Source organism: Cryptomeria japonica, chromosome 11 (assembly GCF_030272615.1).
Source record: "Cryptomeria japonica chromosome 11, Sugi_1.0, whole genome shotgun sequence".
In the NCBI taxonomy this organism is placed as follows: Eukaryota; Viridiplantae; Streptophyta; class Pinopsida; order Cupressales; family Cupressaceae; genus Cryptomeria; species Cryptomeria japonica.
Window position 1 is genome coordinate 471,736,189 of NC_081415.1, and position 17,495 is coordinate 471,753,683.

General features: G+C 34.8%; 1 protein-coding gene across 1 annotated transcript; it reads left to right on the plus strand.

Moving 5' to 3' along the window:
• Nucleotides 1–971: 971 nt before the first annotated feature.
• Nucleotides 972–15,030, plus strand: LOC131068515 (CDPK-related kinase 3). The gene is made up of 11 exons (XM_058003702.2): nt 972–1,924; nt 4,031–4,161; nt 4,445–4,486; nt 4,611–4,719; nt 5,228–5,306; nt 5,468–5,764; nt 5,981–6,087; nt 6,744–6,851; nt 7,033–7,095; nt 13,882–14,049; nt 14,143–15,030. Exons 1-11 carry the CDS (start codon nt 1,400–1,402, stop codon nt 14,275–14,277), a joined length of 1,764 nt encoding a protein of 587 aa, XP_057859685.1. The 5' UTR covers nt 972–1,399; the 3' UTR covers nt 14,278–15,030.
• Nucleotides 15,031–17,495: the final 2,465 nt, after the last annotated feature.

Genomic DNA, 17,495 nt, shown 5'->3' on the forward strand with positions numbered 1-17,495 from the left:
GCAAGATCCAACCTATTTACAAAGACTCTTTAAGATAATCAAATAAATACATACATTCAATGCTGAACATTATCAACAAGATTCAATATTTAAGACCCTATATTTTAGTATCAACAATAACTATCAATTACAAAAGTCCAAATCATAATAAATTGATGAAATAATTAAATTTTAAAAAACAAAATAATAGTGCCATACAATTAATTACTTATCAATTACTCGAATACCTACCGTTACAAGGTCTAATAACAATGCAAGCGAGAAATAGAGCTTGAGCACTTTCAATCCCTTAATGAAAAAGCAAAGGCAGACCAATTCCACCAGAGTAGTTAGAGCGATCCACCACTTAATGAAAAAGATAAGGCAGACCAATTCCCATTCAAAAAGCACCAAAGCGATGAATATTCCCACTTCATAGCCCTCCTCACGCAAAGGGCAAATCTTTTTATTTAAATCGCACAAAGGTCCAAAAATCGCTTTTTTTTTTTTTTTTCTCGCATTTTTAATATCCACTATAAAAAAAAAAGCAACTAAGATCTCGGCGGAGCCAAATAGTTTGTTGGACTCTCGTAAACAAACTGCCTATTTGGCGTTAAATCTGTCGCATTTCAAATTCCGTTAAGTTGCCAGAGATTTTTAGCGGATCGTTGGCGTACCGCTTAGCCCCACGCACTCCAGTTAAATATAGCCACATTTCGAAACAGAAAGTAGAAACACGGGGGGACTTAAAAGAGTTCGGTAAATTCATAATTAGAGCGTAGTTAAGAAGGGTGGAAATAGAAATATTGGAGCCATCTGACAAGACAGACTGTTCCACGTTGGCGACCAACGACTTTTTCTCCAGACGGCCAACCTCTCGGCTAAATTTAGTGGCACCGACTAAACAGTCAGAGGAACAGAGCTGTGGTCAAAAGTGTCTCTAAATTGGCGGCGTTTAAGGAACTCGGAGCGCGTGATGATAATATTATCCGGGCTTCAAATTCGTTACTTGTCGCGTGCACTTGACGGGCATGAAATGAAGTTCTGATTAAAAAAAAATAAAAGAAGAAGAAAAAAAAACCACCGCACCATCAATTCAGGCTAAGACTTTTTTTTTGGTTGCTTCTATTCTTTGTTTTTCTCTTCTGTTCTTCTTCTGGTCTCTTGTCTTGCATTCTCTGTCTCTGTCTCTGTCGCCTGGGCGCCTGCGCGGGTTTTTATGTTGTCCTTTTGATTTTCACGTCAAGTGACGTGCGTGCGTGCTCCCCTGGGAGTTTCAAAGAGGGCGTGTTGTTTGGATCGGGTCGAAAGAGCCGAGGAGACGGACATTTCAAACCCTGAAATTGCAGAATTGCTGGTGGTTTGTTGCTTTGTCTGGTGACAGATCTGGTAAAGCCCCTGGCTCTATGAGCTAAACGGCATGGGGCAGTGCTATGGTAAAAACATCGCAGTAGATGATGCGGTGGATGGATCGCGGACGGGCTCGAGGACGGGACCGGGGGTTCACCAGAATGGCGTCTCGTCTGTGAAGAATACGCCGAATCATGCGTCTTCGAGCCCTTGGCCGAATCCCTTTCCACACGCGGCGAGCCCCATGCCAGGGGCGCTGCCGCCAGGGGTGCCACCGTCTCCTGCAAGGTCAACTCCTAGACGGTTTTTTCGCCGCCCGTTTCCCCCTCCTTCTCCCGCCAAACACATCAAGTCCTCGCTCGTTAAGCGGCAGGGGGCGCCAAAGCAGCCAAAGGATGGTCCTATACCGGAGGACGGGGCAGAGAGTGAGCGGCCGCTGGATAAGAGTTTTGGTTACAGTAAGAATTTTACTTCTAAGTATGAATTGGGGCACGAGGTTGGCCGCGGCCATTTTGGCCACACCTGCTATGCTAAGGCTCGGAAAGGCGAGCTTAAAGGGCAGCCTGTTGCTGTCAAAGTCATCTCCAAAGCCAAGGTGATTTTTTTTTGTTTGCCTCTTTATTCAATTGTCTCTAAAACTATGAATTTTGGCTCCGATCGTTTTTTCCATGGCTTAGGGGGTTCAATTTCGGCACATCGTTCGGTTGACTTGACAATGTTGCCATTTACTTATTTTTAAGCAAGGCATTATTGGATCATTCACATGTGGAATTTTCTTTCGTTTTTGCTAATGTTTGCCCGATCCTTTACGGTGAAATATTGTACAGGTTTGCGAAATTCTACTGAATGTCCCGAATGAGCCTGCATGTTGACTTTGAAAACATCTTTATATTTTTTCTACAGATCACTTTATTGTTTAATCATGTCCGATTTATTTCATTTTGACAAAATGCTTTTGGGTCATCGTTTTAGTGGAATGGCGTGGTTGCTCTTTACTTATTTTTAAGGAAATCATCAGCAGGTCATTCATCTATCAGAAAATCATTGATGGACTACGATTTATCAGATCATCGAGGAGGCAATATTGCATATTTTGGCGAATTTCCATTGAATTTGGCAGGCGCTTGTATGTCTGGTTTCTCTGAATGAGTCTGCTGGGTGTTGACCTTGGAAATATGTCTTACAAATCTCTCTAGTACGTTCAAGGAAATAATTTTTTGTTTGAGCAGTAGTTTGTTGACTCATTCCAGTTGCGCATAATGACCACATCGCATTGTTGTTACTTACTGATTTTTAACTACAGTTTTTATCATCAGTTGTAGTTGTTTCAACATCTCTTTTTTCGACTACAGTTTTTATTAATCACGCTCGTATTGCTTGCACATGGTCCTGTATCCCCCTGAATGATCCTCTGTCATCTTTTCATCATTGATAAATTCTTATAAACATGATTCAGTTGTTGCTGTATGACTTTGATTGAAGTCAAACTTAACTAGGGCAGATCATCCGACAAAAATGGTGTTTATTAATTTCTAGGTTAAATTCTAATCGGTCAATCCAACATCAAAATTTCTCATTTATTTTGTAAAAATTCACCACATTTAGCGATACTATATTGCACAGGTCAGAATATCACTCCGTGTGGCTTAGTAAGCTATTTAGGAAGCTAGATGCTGGTTTTTGAATTCCGAGTTTAAAGTTTATTTAGGAAAGAAGAGAAAATTTTCTTTTTGGTATTAGTCTCAGGGATCAATTGACTGTCATTTGTCTAAGATCATTTTTGTTTATATGACATTATTGAAATCTGAAAACTTTCAGGCATTTCTGAAGGTCATTACATGTTGGAATACATATTGGAATATCTTTTGTTTTTGTCATATTCAAGATCAGTTATTTGCAAACATTTTGTATTCCTTCATATTGGAGTTGGCGCTTAACCTTTATTGATACCTCTGCTAGAATAAATGATGTAGAAGCATTTAACTAAAGGGGGTATCAATCAGAAAATGTTCAACCTATTTTTCAGTGAGTCATAGCGTTTTTTTGCTTTGCTAGTTCCAATATGTCATATAAGAAGAGTACTTGAGGTGATTCATTTTTTGCTTAAAATGATTGTCATACTTACCTTGGACGGCTAGTATAGAAGAAATCATTCATATGGTCCTAAATGAATGTGTTACTCAGCTTGGACTGGTGTATAATAAATCATTTGTGTTGTCCTAAATGAAGTTTAAACATACCTTTGGTTATTGTATAAGAAATCATTTATTTGGTGCTAAATGAATGATAAAATATATTTATGATCAATTAAAAGATTTCATTGCTTTCTCTTACTTACAATGTGTAATCATTACAAGGCTCAATGTATGTGTTATATCAGAAGTACCTCTGTATTCAAGAGAGACTTTGTTAGGGGCGAAATCATGAAAATTTACTGGTTATTCTTGAAGTTCCTTGTGTATATGTGATGGTGAATTGTGATGAGTACAGCATAACATATTTTAGCAGCATTTGTTCTTGTCAGATATGTATGGGTAGCATGTAGCATTAGGATCTTTTTGTTTTATTTTTACTTTTTCATTAATACTTGGTTTAGCTTAAAACTTCAAGTACAGGTAGTCCTTTTGATCCTGAAATTATGATGCCTTATTCTTTATCGTATTATTTAAATGGTATCTTATTGAGGTTCATGTTATTGCAGATGACAACTGCTATTGCAATTGAAGATGTGCGGAGAGAAGTAAAAATTTTAAAAGCATTGTCCGGACATGCTAACTTGGTCAAGTTCTATGATGCTTGCGAGGATTCCAACAATGTCTACATAGTCATGGAGTACTAAGCTTACTCTATTCATCGATTACACAATTCTAGGAATGTTTTGTAGATAAGGAGTCATAATTAATAACTCTTCAAAATGTTTATCAGAAAATGAGATCTCTTAAGAGTATGGATGTTGCTTTTTAGACAACATTAGGCCTGTAGTTGCATATTTCTTTCAAACTGAGATATGATTAAGTTGAAGGACAAGAAAAAGATGTTAAAGTATAGGGTGAGAGTTAATGCTATTGAAATTAAGCTATGTTATCAATTTGAGTTGGCCTGTTCTTCTATGCAGACTATGTGAAGGTGGCGAGCTATTGGACAGAATTTTGTCGCGGTAATGCTTTTATTTGGTGTTGTTCTCTGTTTGTATGGCTGTTTCCATTAAATTGGCCATTTCTTTTAAATTTGAATTTGAGTTCAAGTTGACTTATTAGCATTTGCTTAATTGTGACACGCAGGGGTGGCAGGTATACAGAGGAAGATGCCAAAATAATTGTTAGACAAATCTTGAGCATAGTAGCATTTTGTCACCTTCAAGGTGTTGTGCACCGTGACTTGAAACCAGAGGTGAGATTTTGTCTACAATTGAATCCCAATAAATACCATTACAATGTTAAGACACAGTGGCTTAATTAACATGTTACTTAACTTTTTCTAAAAGTTTGCAGTAAAAATGGTAATAATGGAACTAGATGCACATTTTAATTTCCTTAATTACAATAATATGGCTTGTGACTTCATGGAACATGCCGATTTTGTGTTATAAATTGTACCAAACATTAGGTACAGTTTATTGTGACCCATGTTTACAAACCCTGAGACTCTGCTTCAAGCCTACCATATATACAATGTTGGGGGGCAGATCGTTTTGCTTCCTCCATTTCAGTTTGGATTTGGCATTGTTGGTGGCAAATATTGCTAAGCATTTATGTTGGTTATTATAACATGTTCATTGTCCGCTACAGTTAAATAGTTTTTGCCTATTACAATGTGTTCATTGTTTACAAAAGCTAAATTAGCTGTTACTTTACCAAACTGCAACAATATCGATAACGCTCCCTCCTATTACTTGCAGAACTTTTTGTTTTCTACTAAGGATGAGCATGCTCCTATGAAGGCTATTGATTTTGGACTTTCAGACTTCATCAGACCAGGTAAATCCATTGAGTTTTCAGTGTGATAGAGAGTTTTATTTTGTCTTTTTAACTTGGGGTCTAAAGGGAGATTCTGTTCTTATTTGTTTTTATCTTGAGAAAGCAGTTGGCTCATTATTACTTGTTGTTCACTTAGTGCATGTCATACATGACTGGTGCAGATGAAAGACTAAATGATATAGTAGGTAGTGCGTACTATGTTGCACCAGAAGTTCTTCATCGATCTTACAGTCTGGAGGGTGATATTTGGAGTATTGGTGTGATAACATATATTTTGCTCTGTGGAAGTCGACCCTTCTGGGCAAGAACTGAGTCGGGTATTTTCCGAGCTGTTTTAAGAGCTGATCCTAATTTTGATGATGCACCATGGCCATCTGTGTCTGCTGAAGCAAAGGACTTTGTGAAAAGGCTCCTTAACAAAGATTTGCGTAAAAGAATGACAGCTGCTCAGGCCCTTAGTAAGGATTCATTTTTTTGAAGACTTAGTTTAAATCAAGAAATGTTCATTGTAGCTTGGTGTATATGGCATACTTCAATGTTTTGATGATTTTGGTGGGTTGCGATTAGATCCATAGATCTTTAGGTTGAATTTCAAATGGGTATATGTTTACAGTTCTATATAAAGATCGATGGGCAAATTATTTGGGACTAATTAAATATCTTTATGCTGGCAGCACATCCATGGCTTCGTGGGCAGCACCCAATTCCATTGGATATTTTGATTTTTAAATTAGTAAAATCATACATTCGAGCCTCTCCACTGAGACGTGCTGCATTGAAGGTAGATTCTGGGGAAAGTTGAAACCATTTAGTGTACAGGCCAATCACATTAGAGAAATAGATTGTAATAATGCAGATGTATTCATGCTTTTTAAATTTTTTGTTTTCTATGCATTGATGTATAGTTTGATTGCATTTCATGGTATACTATTTGATGCCCCTCGTTATCTTTTAGTTCAACTAATTTTCAAGAGTATAACACAACATAGTACCTTTTTTCATGCTCAAATGTGCACTTCAACTATTGGATCCCGTGTCTTGATCTTCTTAAAATTAATAGTTTGGCAGCAATGACTGGATAAAAAATATACTGAAACAAGTCAAGGCATGGTGTCCAATACTTGAGCATCACAATTTCCAGCATGAAAAGTTGATTTATTTTAATTTTTAGGAAAATAGTTGAAATAAAGGGATTCAAGGGTACATCTGATGTCTTATTGAGATTCTGCAATCTCTACTTATTTGGACTTGCTAAAGGTAGAATATGTACATGTGTAATGTATTCAAGCTATTGAGCAATATTTTGCTCTCTGGCTTTTCAAACCTGCAAACAGGATTTTTTGATAAATATTGTCTTGTGACATATAATGGATCATTAAAATTGTATTTGTAAAATATTTGAAATCTTGTGGAGTTGATATCAAAATATATGTGCAGGCATTGTCGAAGTCATTGACGGAAGATGAGTTAGTGTACCTTAAAGCTCAGTTTAAACTCCTCGAACCCAACAAGGATGGGAGGATCTCCTTAGAGAACTTCAGATCGGTAAGTGAAAGTTGATCTCCATTTGGTTTGTATGATGAACCATAGGGATATCTAGATGATTTATTCTTTGTGCTTTTATGATGGGTATTATAGTGTTATATTGAGTTGTAAATTTTTAAGGTCTCTTATAGCAATTCATGGTGTACTATTCATCACATATTATCTTGCTATGTTGTTTTAGGCTCTAACAAGGAATGCAACTGAGGCTATGAAAGAATCTAAGGTTCTTGATATTCTCAATTCGGTATGTTTCAAGTCTTATGTAAATGTTTTTGCAATATTATATACTTTGTAGTTAAATTCATGGTTTGTCTTTTATTTTTACCAGACTTGTTTCCATTGGTTAGTCACTTTTTTTTGTGCATTATTGTTTGCTTATTTTACTGTAATCTTCAGTATGTTGCAATTTTCTATTTTTTTATGTACGTTGCCTCCTAGCATTTGAAACTTATATTGGATACTGAAAGTGGCATATATACATTACAGACATATATATAATGTTTAAACTTTAAATCCATTCAGTATTAACTGTTAAGATATGAAAATATTCTGTATCCTGAAATTTTAGTTGGTAGAGCAACATGTAGTGATGTTTCAGATTCTAATGTCTGTAACAATATAGAGACATACTGAACAGGCCAATTTATGATATGATGGTTTAAATGTTAAAACCATCCATTATCTAACTTCTAAGTAGTCCAAGAGTACATCAATTTTAGTGGGAAGAGTCACTGAACAGACAATGCACAGTCTCCACCTGCCAAAGCAGTGAAGAGACCTATATAGATGTGTTGACTCAGCTTCTTACCCATTAATGAGTTCATTGCCATAAACTCTACAAGAGAAAAATCCCTAAATGGCAAGCCTTTGATAAAGAACCTCAACTCATATGTTAGTCTGATGCCTTAAGAAATCTAAACCAGTTTATGAGTTATTGATGGTAATTGAAAGGTTTTTTTAGAAGTATGGTCTACCTCTTTCGTAGCATCATTTCATTTCCTTTCTAAAGAACTTATCTTACTGCTACTCTGGAAAGGGCCTGCTTTCTGATGTCAGTTTTGTGAAACTACAATGCTTGTTGTTAGCATGGAGTATGGATAGGTCTTGCTTGAATGGATCTTGATGGTTATTTGGGGATAGTGCAACTGTTTGTTTAGGACAGAGCATGGAAAAGTTTTTGTTCTCTTGGTTCATCTTAATTTATCAGTTTTTAGTTTTGAGGTAGCTGCTAGATAGCGCTTCTGGTCACATCCAACCTGTTTTGGAGGTCCTTTTAAGGAAACATTGATTACCTTGATACTGTATTTGGATAGTGCTTGATTTATTGTAAATATTTCATATTATTCTATTCCGGAGTACTTTGTTCTCAGAACATCCCAGATGTCCTGGATAGGGGTCTATGCCCCAGAGAACACTGATTTTGGCACAGTAATTTGAGATTCTACTTTTTTATGCCTAACTTGCCCAGTAAGTGTAAAATATCAAGAAGATGCAGGCATATTATATTTTAGATCAAGAAGGTTTCAGCCTCATATAAATGAATTGGGATTGTAGTTGAAAATATTCCAGGAAATTGGAATTGTTTCCCTTGCAAGAATATTGAGAATGACTTTGGTTCTATTGCTTCTTCTGGGAGAATTCTGATATACATAAAAATGTCACCTTAAAGTCACATGCATTTTAGTCATCCTTTCAGTGGGCAGGTTGTTGGCCAAAAATATGGTTCTTTCATGAGACATTTGCAAATGTTGTCCCAATGTCCACTATAAGCCAAGATAACCTATAATGCTTCTCGTTGATGAAAAGGTTAAGTAGCTGTTTATATAACTGAAAGTGGAAAAGGTGAGTTAACAATGTAGCTAAAGATCCATTGAATCCAAATATATCTTCTATTCTGACTTAATCCAGTTATAACAAAAAAAAAATTGATCATACACAACTTAAGAAGCATATTTGGGGTTTTACTAAGTGTTGACCATTGTGTTACTGAGCTCCTCTGCAAGTACAGTAGCATATTGTGTTTGTCAATCAAACCGTCTTTATTAAAATCTGTTTGAAATTCAGAAATGATTAAGCTGAAGCTTTTGATATGATCTTATTAATCATATTGCAGAGCAATTAAGGCCATCACTGTTCTAGAGCTTTCAATATTTGTTTTCTAGTGGTGGCAATTTGTCAAGTTTTTCTCTTCAAGAGCAGTGTCTTGGAACTTCAACAAGTCAAACGAATAACTTTTGATGACATTTTTTGTTGTTGGAAATATGGTTTAAAAAACAATCTGGGCTTGGTACCATAGGGCTGCATGGAAGAACTATTTTTTCAAGATGTCAAACGAATAGCTTTTGATGCCATTTTTTCTTTTTGTTATAAATATCGTTTGTAAACTATTTTTTCAAGTTTAAACTCTTTTATGGTTGCCAAAAATCCTAATTTTGTTGTTCTGCCATAACTTTAGGGTTATTTGCCAAATTTTTATTTTGTAACTTAGTTGATATTTGGTACATTCCTAATGCCTTTGAAATAGTTCTAAATATGGTTGTTTTATATCAAAGCTTGTTCTTCAACAACAGTTACACCTTGTTCATCCAATCTTTTGTGTGTTTTACATTGCAACTGTGCATAGTGTAATCAATTTGAAATATTCTTAAGGCCGTTGAAATAGTTCTAAATATGGTTGTTTTATATTAAAGCTTCTTCTTCAACAACAGTTAACCTTTTTCGTCCAATCTTCTATGAGTTTTACATTGCATCTGTGCATAGTGTAATCAATTGAAATATTCCTAAGGCCTTTGAAATAGTTCTAAATATGGTTGTTTTATATTAAAGCTTCTTCAATAACAGTTACACCTTGTTCGTCCAATCTTCTATGTGTTTTACACTGCAGCTGTGCATAGTGTAATCAATTGAAATATTTATCTTTTTTATCTTGACCATTCTGCATGTTTATATCCGATATATTTTTTCATGTAAAATGTCATGGAGCTGTCCCGTGAAAGTCTTCCATATTCATAATTCTATATTTAAAAATTTGGTTTAGTTGCTTACCTTCTGTGCTACTTGTATGTGCTCCAACTCCCTTTGAAATGAATCATTTGTTGCGAGTATGAAAAACTGACCCGGCATGTTCTATAGTGCCTAATATGCAAACTCTTGTAGAGCTTCATCACAAACCTTCTCCTATGTCATCTTTATCTATCACTAATCGAGTAGAGATGTATATAAACTTCAGACTTGGTGCATTTTGTATTGTTTTTGCTTTGTTGTTGTCTCGGTCATATGTTTGTAAGGCTTATATGATTGAATATGATTCTATGAACTTTTCCTATGTTCTTGTTGGAGGTATACAGAACACGCTGTGTGTTGATTGTATTGTGCATGCAGTTTGGGCTGTCCTTTTATATGTGTTTAACTAAGAGAATTTACTACTGTAAAAGCTGAGTTAGACTAAGTTGTAAGGGGTTTTCAGAGATGGTGGTCAGTTCCATTGAAGTCACCATTTTCTTGATGGGAGGAAATTTAAAACGAAAGCTTTCATAATTGATTGGCTTTTATGATATATGTCCTCACAAATGAATGTTCAATTTTTAGATGAATGCTGATATGTGATTAGAGTAAGCTATTCCTCTCTTATGAGGCCAACAGTGCACTCTACAGCTGTCTTCCTGATGATACAGAGAAGAGTCATTCTAAATTTCTGTGGGTAAAGAAAAAACTAATAAGTGTTATCCAAATATGGACTACTGTGGCTTTGCTTTTCGGATTGAATCTCATTAACCAGCAAAATAACATGCATCTAAAAACGAGAGGATTTAAAATAAAACTTGCTTTCACAAGTGAAAATCAAAATTTGCAGTGCTGAGCATGCATGTGCCTAGACCAGCAAAGAGTTTGGAAAGATGCTTTTTAGCATCTCTTTAGTGTAGTAGAAGGATCAAATGCAAAAGCATTGGTGGCCAAGCACAAGATCTAGTTTACATTATAGTCATTGTCATGAACCCAAAATTCTATCTTGATTTTGGGACACAATTATTATAGAAAAATTAAGGATGGAAGGTTTAGTATATCACTATACTCATGAAAATTATGTGAGAAAAAACGTGTGAATTATTGTGAATGCGATCAATAATAATCTTGTTCATGAACACAAAATTCTAATTTGATTTTGGGATGCAATTATTATAGGAAAATTAAGGGTGGAAGGTATTATAGAAAAATTAAGGGTGGAAGGTCTAGTATATCACTATACTCGTGAAAATTATGTTAGAAAAAATGTGTGAATTATTGTGAATGCGATCAATAATAATCGTATTCATTTGTTTAGTGAAGAAGAAGATTTCTATCATACAAATATGTTATCTATAGTTGCAGGCATGGAAGTGTTGCTGAACCAAAATGCCATAACAATAAAAAATATTGCATAGAGGTGAAACATAATTATCAGACTGGAGATGCTCACAATAGAGGAGTAGATAGAGAAGTATTAAGAGCCTTGGTCTAAGATTGGCACTTGCATAATATATCATTCTTAAGAGAAGTATGTCCTCCATAAGCTTCCATAATAAAAGAATACGATAATGCCCTAGACATGTCCTGTGGTGAAAAAGGGTAAAAAGCTTCTCTAATAAACAAACCCACATTATCATATTTTTAAGATTACCACTAATTTTTTAAAATATAAGTACAGAACAAGTCCATTCCCTTTGAAATGCTTTGCCCTCCACAGATAAAATGAATCCAAGTTGTATTTTCACTTCTTTAGCTTTGCATATAATTGGCTTGATGGTTGATGTGCATAAATAGGCATGAGTTTTGAATCTTCAAATTCTTGATCTTTTTCACCATATATGCGAGACTTCTTGATGTTCCTTACCTGAAGCTGCCTGATTTGCACAACATAGATGCAAGTTTCAAATCTTCAAATTTGTTGATCCTTTTTGTCACATCTACAATAAGAGTCTCCTTCTGAATGCTTGTACTCACAATATTGGAGATTCATTGAATGAGAACATGGAATTTTCTGATTTTCCCTTTTTTCACAGCAATAAGCAAGGTTTTGACATTATGGAAATGTATATGGGGAAATATCTTGGGCAGTCTTGATATGGAAGTCTTCACTAAGAACAACAAACAGACTACAGCTTTAGAGAGGGTATTGCTCTGGTCAAGGATGGAAAGACATTGAATAAAGATAAGCTAGATGTGGGAATTATCTATAGATTGAAGGTGTTGCATCAAGTACCATCATAACAATCATCTCATAGGAAAACTAGCTCACACTTCGGAGGCTGCCTTCAACTGCACTAAGTGTTGGACAAAGAATGTTAACACATTCAAGATTAACAATAGTAGCTGGCTATGTACATTGACATTTTTAATGCATTGATACCTAAAGTATATGGAGTATTTACAACATATGAATTATGTTAACACATTCAAGCTTAATAATGGGAGCTAGCTATTTACATCGACTTTTTTGATGCATTGATACCTAAAGCATGCGAAGTACTTATACATACTTCTTATCACATGAATGACCTTTGAGCAAGAAAAGGAAGAGGAGCATTGAGATTGGAATGATAATGGAGGTTATAAATTTTTATTAGGAATTTAAAAAAATCACTAATGAATGACTAGTTTTTTGACATTAATGAAGCTTAATAATAATTATATCTTGTAATGCTTAAAAGGGATATCAGTTTCCATATGGTAAAATATTATATGAAGGGCAAGAAATAAGAGGGTATAACATCTAGAGTTCTTATCTTCTAACGTCAAATTATTGCAATATTTAGAGTAGAATTATACCAATCATTGAACATTGAGAAGTACTCCACTTGGCAACATGTCTATAAATGTGTGAAAAAAATGTACAAAAAAATTATATTAGAAAATTACATTAAATAATGAACATTGATGAGTATTCCACCTGGCAACATCAATAAATGCATGCAAACATGGTAGTAAAAAGACATTTATACAAGAATGTGTGACAAAAACATACAAGAAATGTTTATTAAATTAACACAACAAAACATAGAAATTCAAAACACCATTTGTAATACATGTGTAAATGTTTTCTTCAATTTCTTCTTTTTTATGTGTCTTCTAATCTGAAATTTTGTTGGATATTGCTGCAATATCAAACTACTCATTTTCAATATTTCTCCGATCATACATGCGCTATTTCTGATCATACACACACTTTCTGTTTACTGACATTTATCTTGTATCCAGATTCAAATATACACATTTCATATTTGATGTGTTCTAGTACCAGTCATCTGGTCAGAGATATTTAGTTTATGTATTCTTGTCATTGTAAGATCAAGTATATTAATGGATGTATGTTTGTTTTATGTATTTAGATTACTTATAAATATTTTTTATTGTCATCTTATTCAAAGTAACTTGCAAGAAATTTATTTATACATATATGAAGGTTTGATTCATACGAGATTTGTGCAATTGGAGGTGGTTAAAATTTATCTATACATATATGAAGTTTTGATTCATAGAGATTTGTGCAATTGGAGGTGGTTGTGGTTGATTCAACTATTGTTTCTTACTAGCATTATTTTTTAATGATTAGTTACTTGTCTGGTGAATGAGGATGAAGGCAATAAGCTCTCAGATAGAATGGGATTTGCCTCTATCTTGCATTTTTCTTTAGACTGTAAAGCTGGTTTGTTTGACACATTTCTTGTGCCTGTTTAATTGTGTGGTCATAAGCGGTTTTGTTTTACCAGGTTTGGGTCAAAAAACACATTATTAAGATAAGTTGTCTGGGCAGCCTTTCTTGCTGATATCCTGAGAATAATAACATCCATAACGTTTCCCATTTTCAGGCAGTTATGTTTGCCACTGTTTTTGGCTTCTTCTTTAGCATGTGAAAATACATGATTTACAATGATACTGTTTGTAACTTACTGTCTTTACTATATTTAAAATACTGTAGAATTATATCTTTTTTCCTTTATGGTTTTTGTGCATTAACAACTTCGAGATTTTAAATGTTTGGCTAATGATCCAGATGGAACATCTTGCTTCAAGAAGATTGGACTTTGATGAGTTTTGTGCTGCCACTATTAGTGTGTATCAGCTAGAAGCTTTAGATGGGTGGGAACAAATTGCAAGCTCTGCATTTGAATATTTTGAACAAGAGGGGAACAGAGTAATCACTGTCGAGGAATTAGCTCGGGTAATGCTTTTATCATGCAACTTTTCTGTTAACAAATTTGCCGACCGCTTGAAAGTAACTGTTCCCACTTGTATATTTTTTGTCCTTTTGTAGGAGATGAACCTTGCATCAACTGCACATTCGGTTCTGCATGATTGGATTAGAAGCACAGATGGGAAATTAAGCTTCCATGGGTTCACCAAGTACCTGCATGGTGTAACACTGCGCCAAAATACAAGACCTCAATAATTTCTTATAGGTTTCATATTTGTCATTATCTAAATTATAATGCCATTGTTGGGAAGCTCTTTAGCTCTGTTTATTAGCTGCACCTGTTGATGAAAATGATGAATGCCCAGCAATTCTGTTGGAACTTGTACTTGAATAGCTGTCATGATAGCTTCCTTTTAGAGATCCTGCCCGGAGCTATTCATTTGTATGCCTCTCTATGAAAGTGTGATAAACCCAAGGGGCTTCCTGGAATTGAGTTTTTCTGATCATTCCTTCCGGTGTATTTACTGGTGTATGTATAGGCCTGTTTTCTTTGATTGTCCTAGAAAACTTGTGCCAAAGAGAGGCATTGAAGATCTTAGGAAATACTACAGATTGAATTAAATGGCTCAGATTCTTTCATTTTTCCCCTGTGAAGTCCATTTAAAGTTTCGATGCATGTTTATATGCAATTATCTGCTTATGGCCTCTAAAAGGTCTAGCTGCACAGCGAATATCCTTCTATCATCTGGAATTCAGATATAATTTATAATCTCTTACCTTTTTGGACACTATGCTTTCTAGTGTCCATAGATTCCATACATTGCCGAAGTTAATGTTCTCATTTTGCAGCTATGTTTCTCATTGGCTTCTGTTTTGTTGTAATATGTACCGTTACCAGTATTCATACTGCAACAGTTTTGGGAGATCCATGGACTATTTAGCCTGTATTTTTTGCTTGATTATTGATAATTTTAAATCGAATGATGTTAATTAGGCTATGATGCAAAAGCTGTTTGAAAATCAAGGTTGTATTATGTATTTGATTAAAATAATTATACACAGTTCCTCACGGTTTTTACTTGCAAACTTCTGTTTTTGTTTGCTCATCATTGATGATTTTGCTTGTTACCAATATTGCTTGAAACTTTAGAACTAGACATAGAATTCACATAGCTTATTAATCTGTCTCCTTCGCTGGAATATTACTACTTGCTAATGTGCTTTCTCAGCTGTCTCACATATCAGAATATCATGATTAGCTGGGTTCTTTCTCTGTTCCTCCATACTCGACAAATATGCTGGACTTAAGTGCACATGAATGTTTATTTTTTTGCATCGTTTCTAATTAAACATAAATATTTTGTTTTCCAGCCTATAATTGCTAGTGAATGAAAAAAAAATTGTAGACCTGAAGGGTTTTGTGCTTTAAGAAATTAAATTGCAGGACTCTGTAGCTGTAATCTTCTTTTGTCAAAATGATATAAATAGTGATTGTGTGTTGTTCCTTCCAACTCTGGTGATTAATTTGACTGAAATTGGATGGTATAACAATGTTTCTCGGTGCTTGTTTTTTTATTAAATATTGTGCAACCTATCAACACGTTTGTATTGTGTCTCCTGAGAATATGATACAGCATTTCTTACAAGGCTTTAGGCTAATGATGATGCAAGTGCTAAAATACTTAAAATTGCTTTTATGGTAGCCAGCATCCAAAAGTTAAGTGGTTGCTTGTGCCAAAGTGCCAAAGTGACACAAATACCAGCTCCTTTCGAGCAAACTTATTACAAATACTAGCTCCTTTCGAGCACCAAACTAGAAACAACAATTGGAAGACCAAGGGTCACAACTTAGAAATCCACTTTAATCAACCAATGGAAGACCAAGAGTCACAACTTAGAATTCTACACAAAGGTGTCCCTCATGGGAGTTGAACTTGGGTCTCCACATTGAGAACTCAATGCTTTAACCAACTAAGCTCAACCCCTTGGACAGTTATATGATTTTTTGCTGTTTTAGTAAGTGAAAAATAGTCATATTCGTTATTTACTATTTAGGTTCAGGTGAACCCGTTGTAATTCCGATTGCATTTGGTCTCGTGTTTTCGTTTAAAATCTCGTCTTCCCATGTTCATGAGCATTTCAATTTGTTTTGAAGTCTGAGGATTTCAAGTGAAGGCATTCCTTCAGCAGGCAGACCTAGCATGATTCAAACTTGTCTCAAATGGAGAATGATGCAAACCTAGTAATATAACACAATAACACATAGTGTCTCTAATATGACAGGATTTTTTTTTTATTAGTTACCTTTTTAATTCTTGTAGGTCAGATTGCAAAATCACAATCTTCACAATTTCATTTCTGTGAAGTTTCTTTATTTGTCCCTACAACAACAGGCATGCCATCGCCTATGGCTTCAGACGACATTATTTATTCCCAATCATCAGGTACAGAAAAGATGGTTATATTTACAAGAATGACAATTGTTTTCTTAAGGTTCTATGTTAGAAATGACATATTATGGATGGTAAGAATAGCATGTAAGATATGCCACAATTTTAAGTATTTGTTGAGGATCAGTTTTGTTTTTGAAAACTGTAAGAACTATCAATTGCAATATTTAGGCCCTGGTTTTAGTTCTTCCTTCAAGTTAGCGAATTCATATATCCTACTTTTAGTAAAAAATATTTGCTTTTTAGCCTACTAATAAAGAAACCTTAGAAGTTGCGTTTTAGAGTGGCCTGTCTATGTTTGGTACATTGAACTATTGGCCATCTCAATCATCAGACAACTGCAATTTTATTGCATGTTGCCTGGTTTTAAAGGTTGAATTGCAGCCCTTTTTAAGATCAAGTTAAAAAAGTCCTGTTATTGGGCTGTGAGAATAGCAGTGTTCGAAGTTACTCGAGAGGTGTGTGAAAGCGAATGAGCTGAATTTATATGGTGGGAAAGCGTACAATTGTAAAACGCTTGATTTGCAGGAGGGAACACGTGTGGTATTTACATTATTCTTGGCACAATTTGATTTCTTTTCAGAATGATCACTAGTTACTTGGGTGACATCGGAGAATGGAAATGCCCATTTAGGGTTCATCACCACATTGACGAGTTTTCTTTGAATTAGATGGGCGTTTGCCTTTTAATTTCAGGGATTAATGGAATGGCTTGATACAAATTACATATAGCAAATGATGCTTTTGTGTAAAGTTGGGTTTATGTTTCATGTCATAATACAATCTTTCACATTTGTTTTGACTACACATTTTTGAGGGTTCGTTTTGATTTAACTTTTTCGGTGGAAGTAAATAAATAAATTTGTTTTACACATTATCACATATTTCATATCCTTTATTACCTCAATATTATTGTTGTCATATTTTTATTCGAAAACATCTAATATTCATTCATTTATCATCTTAGCATATCGTTGAAAATCATTCACATTTAAGGAATTAGCTTGAGACAAGATATCCTTC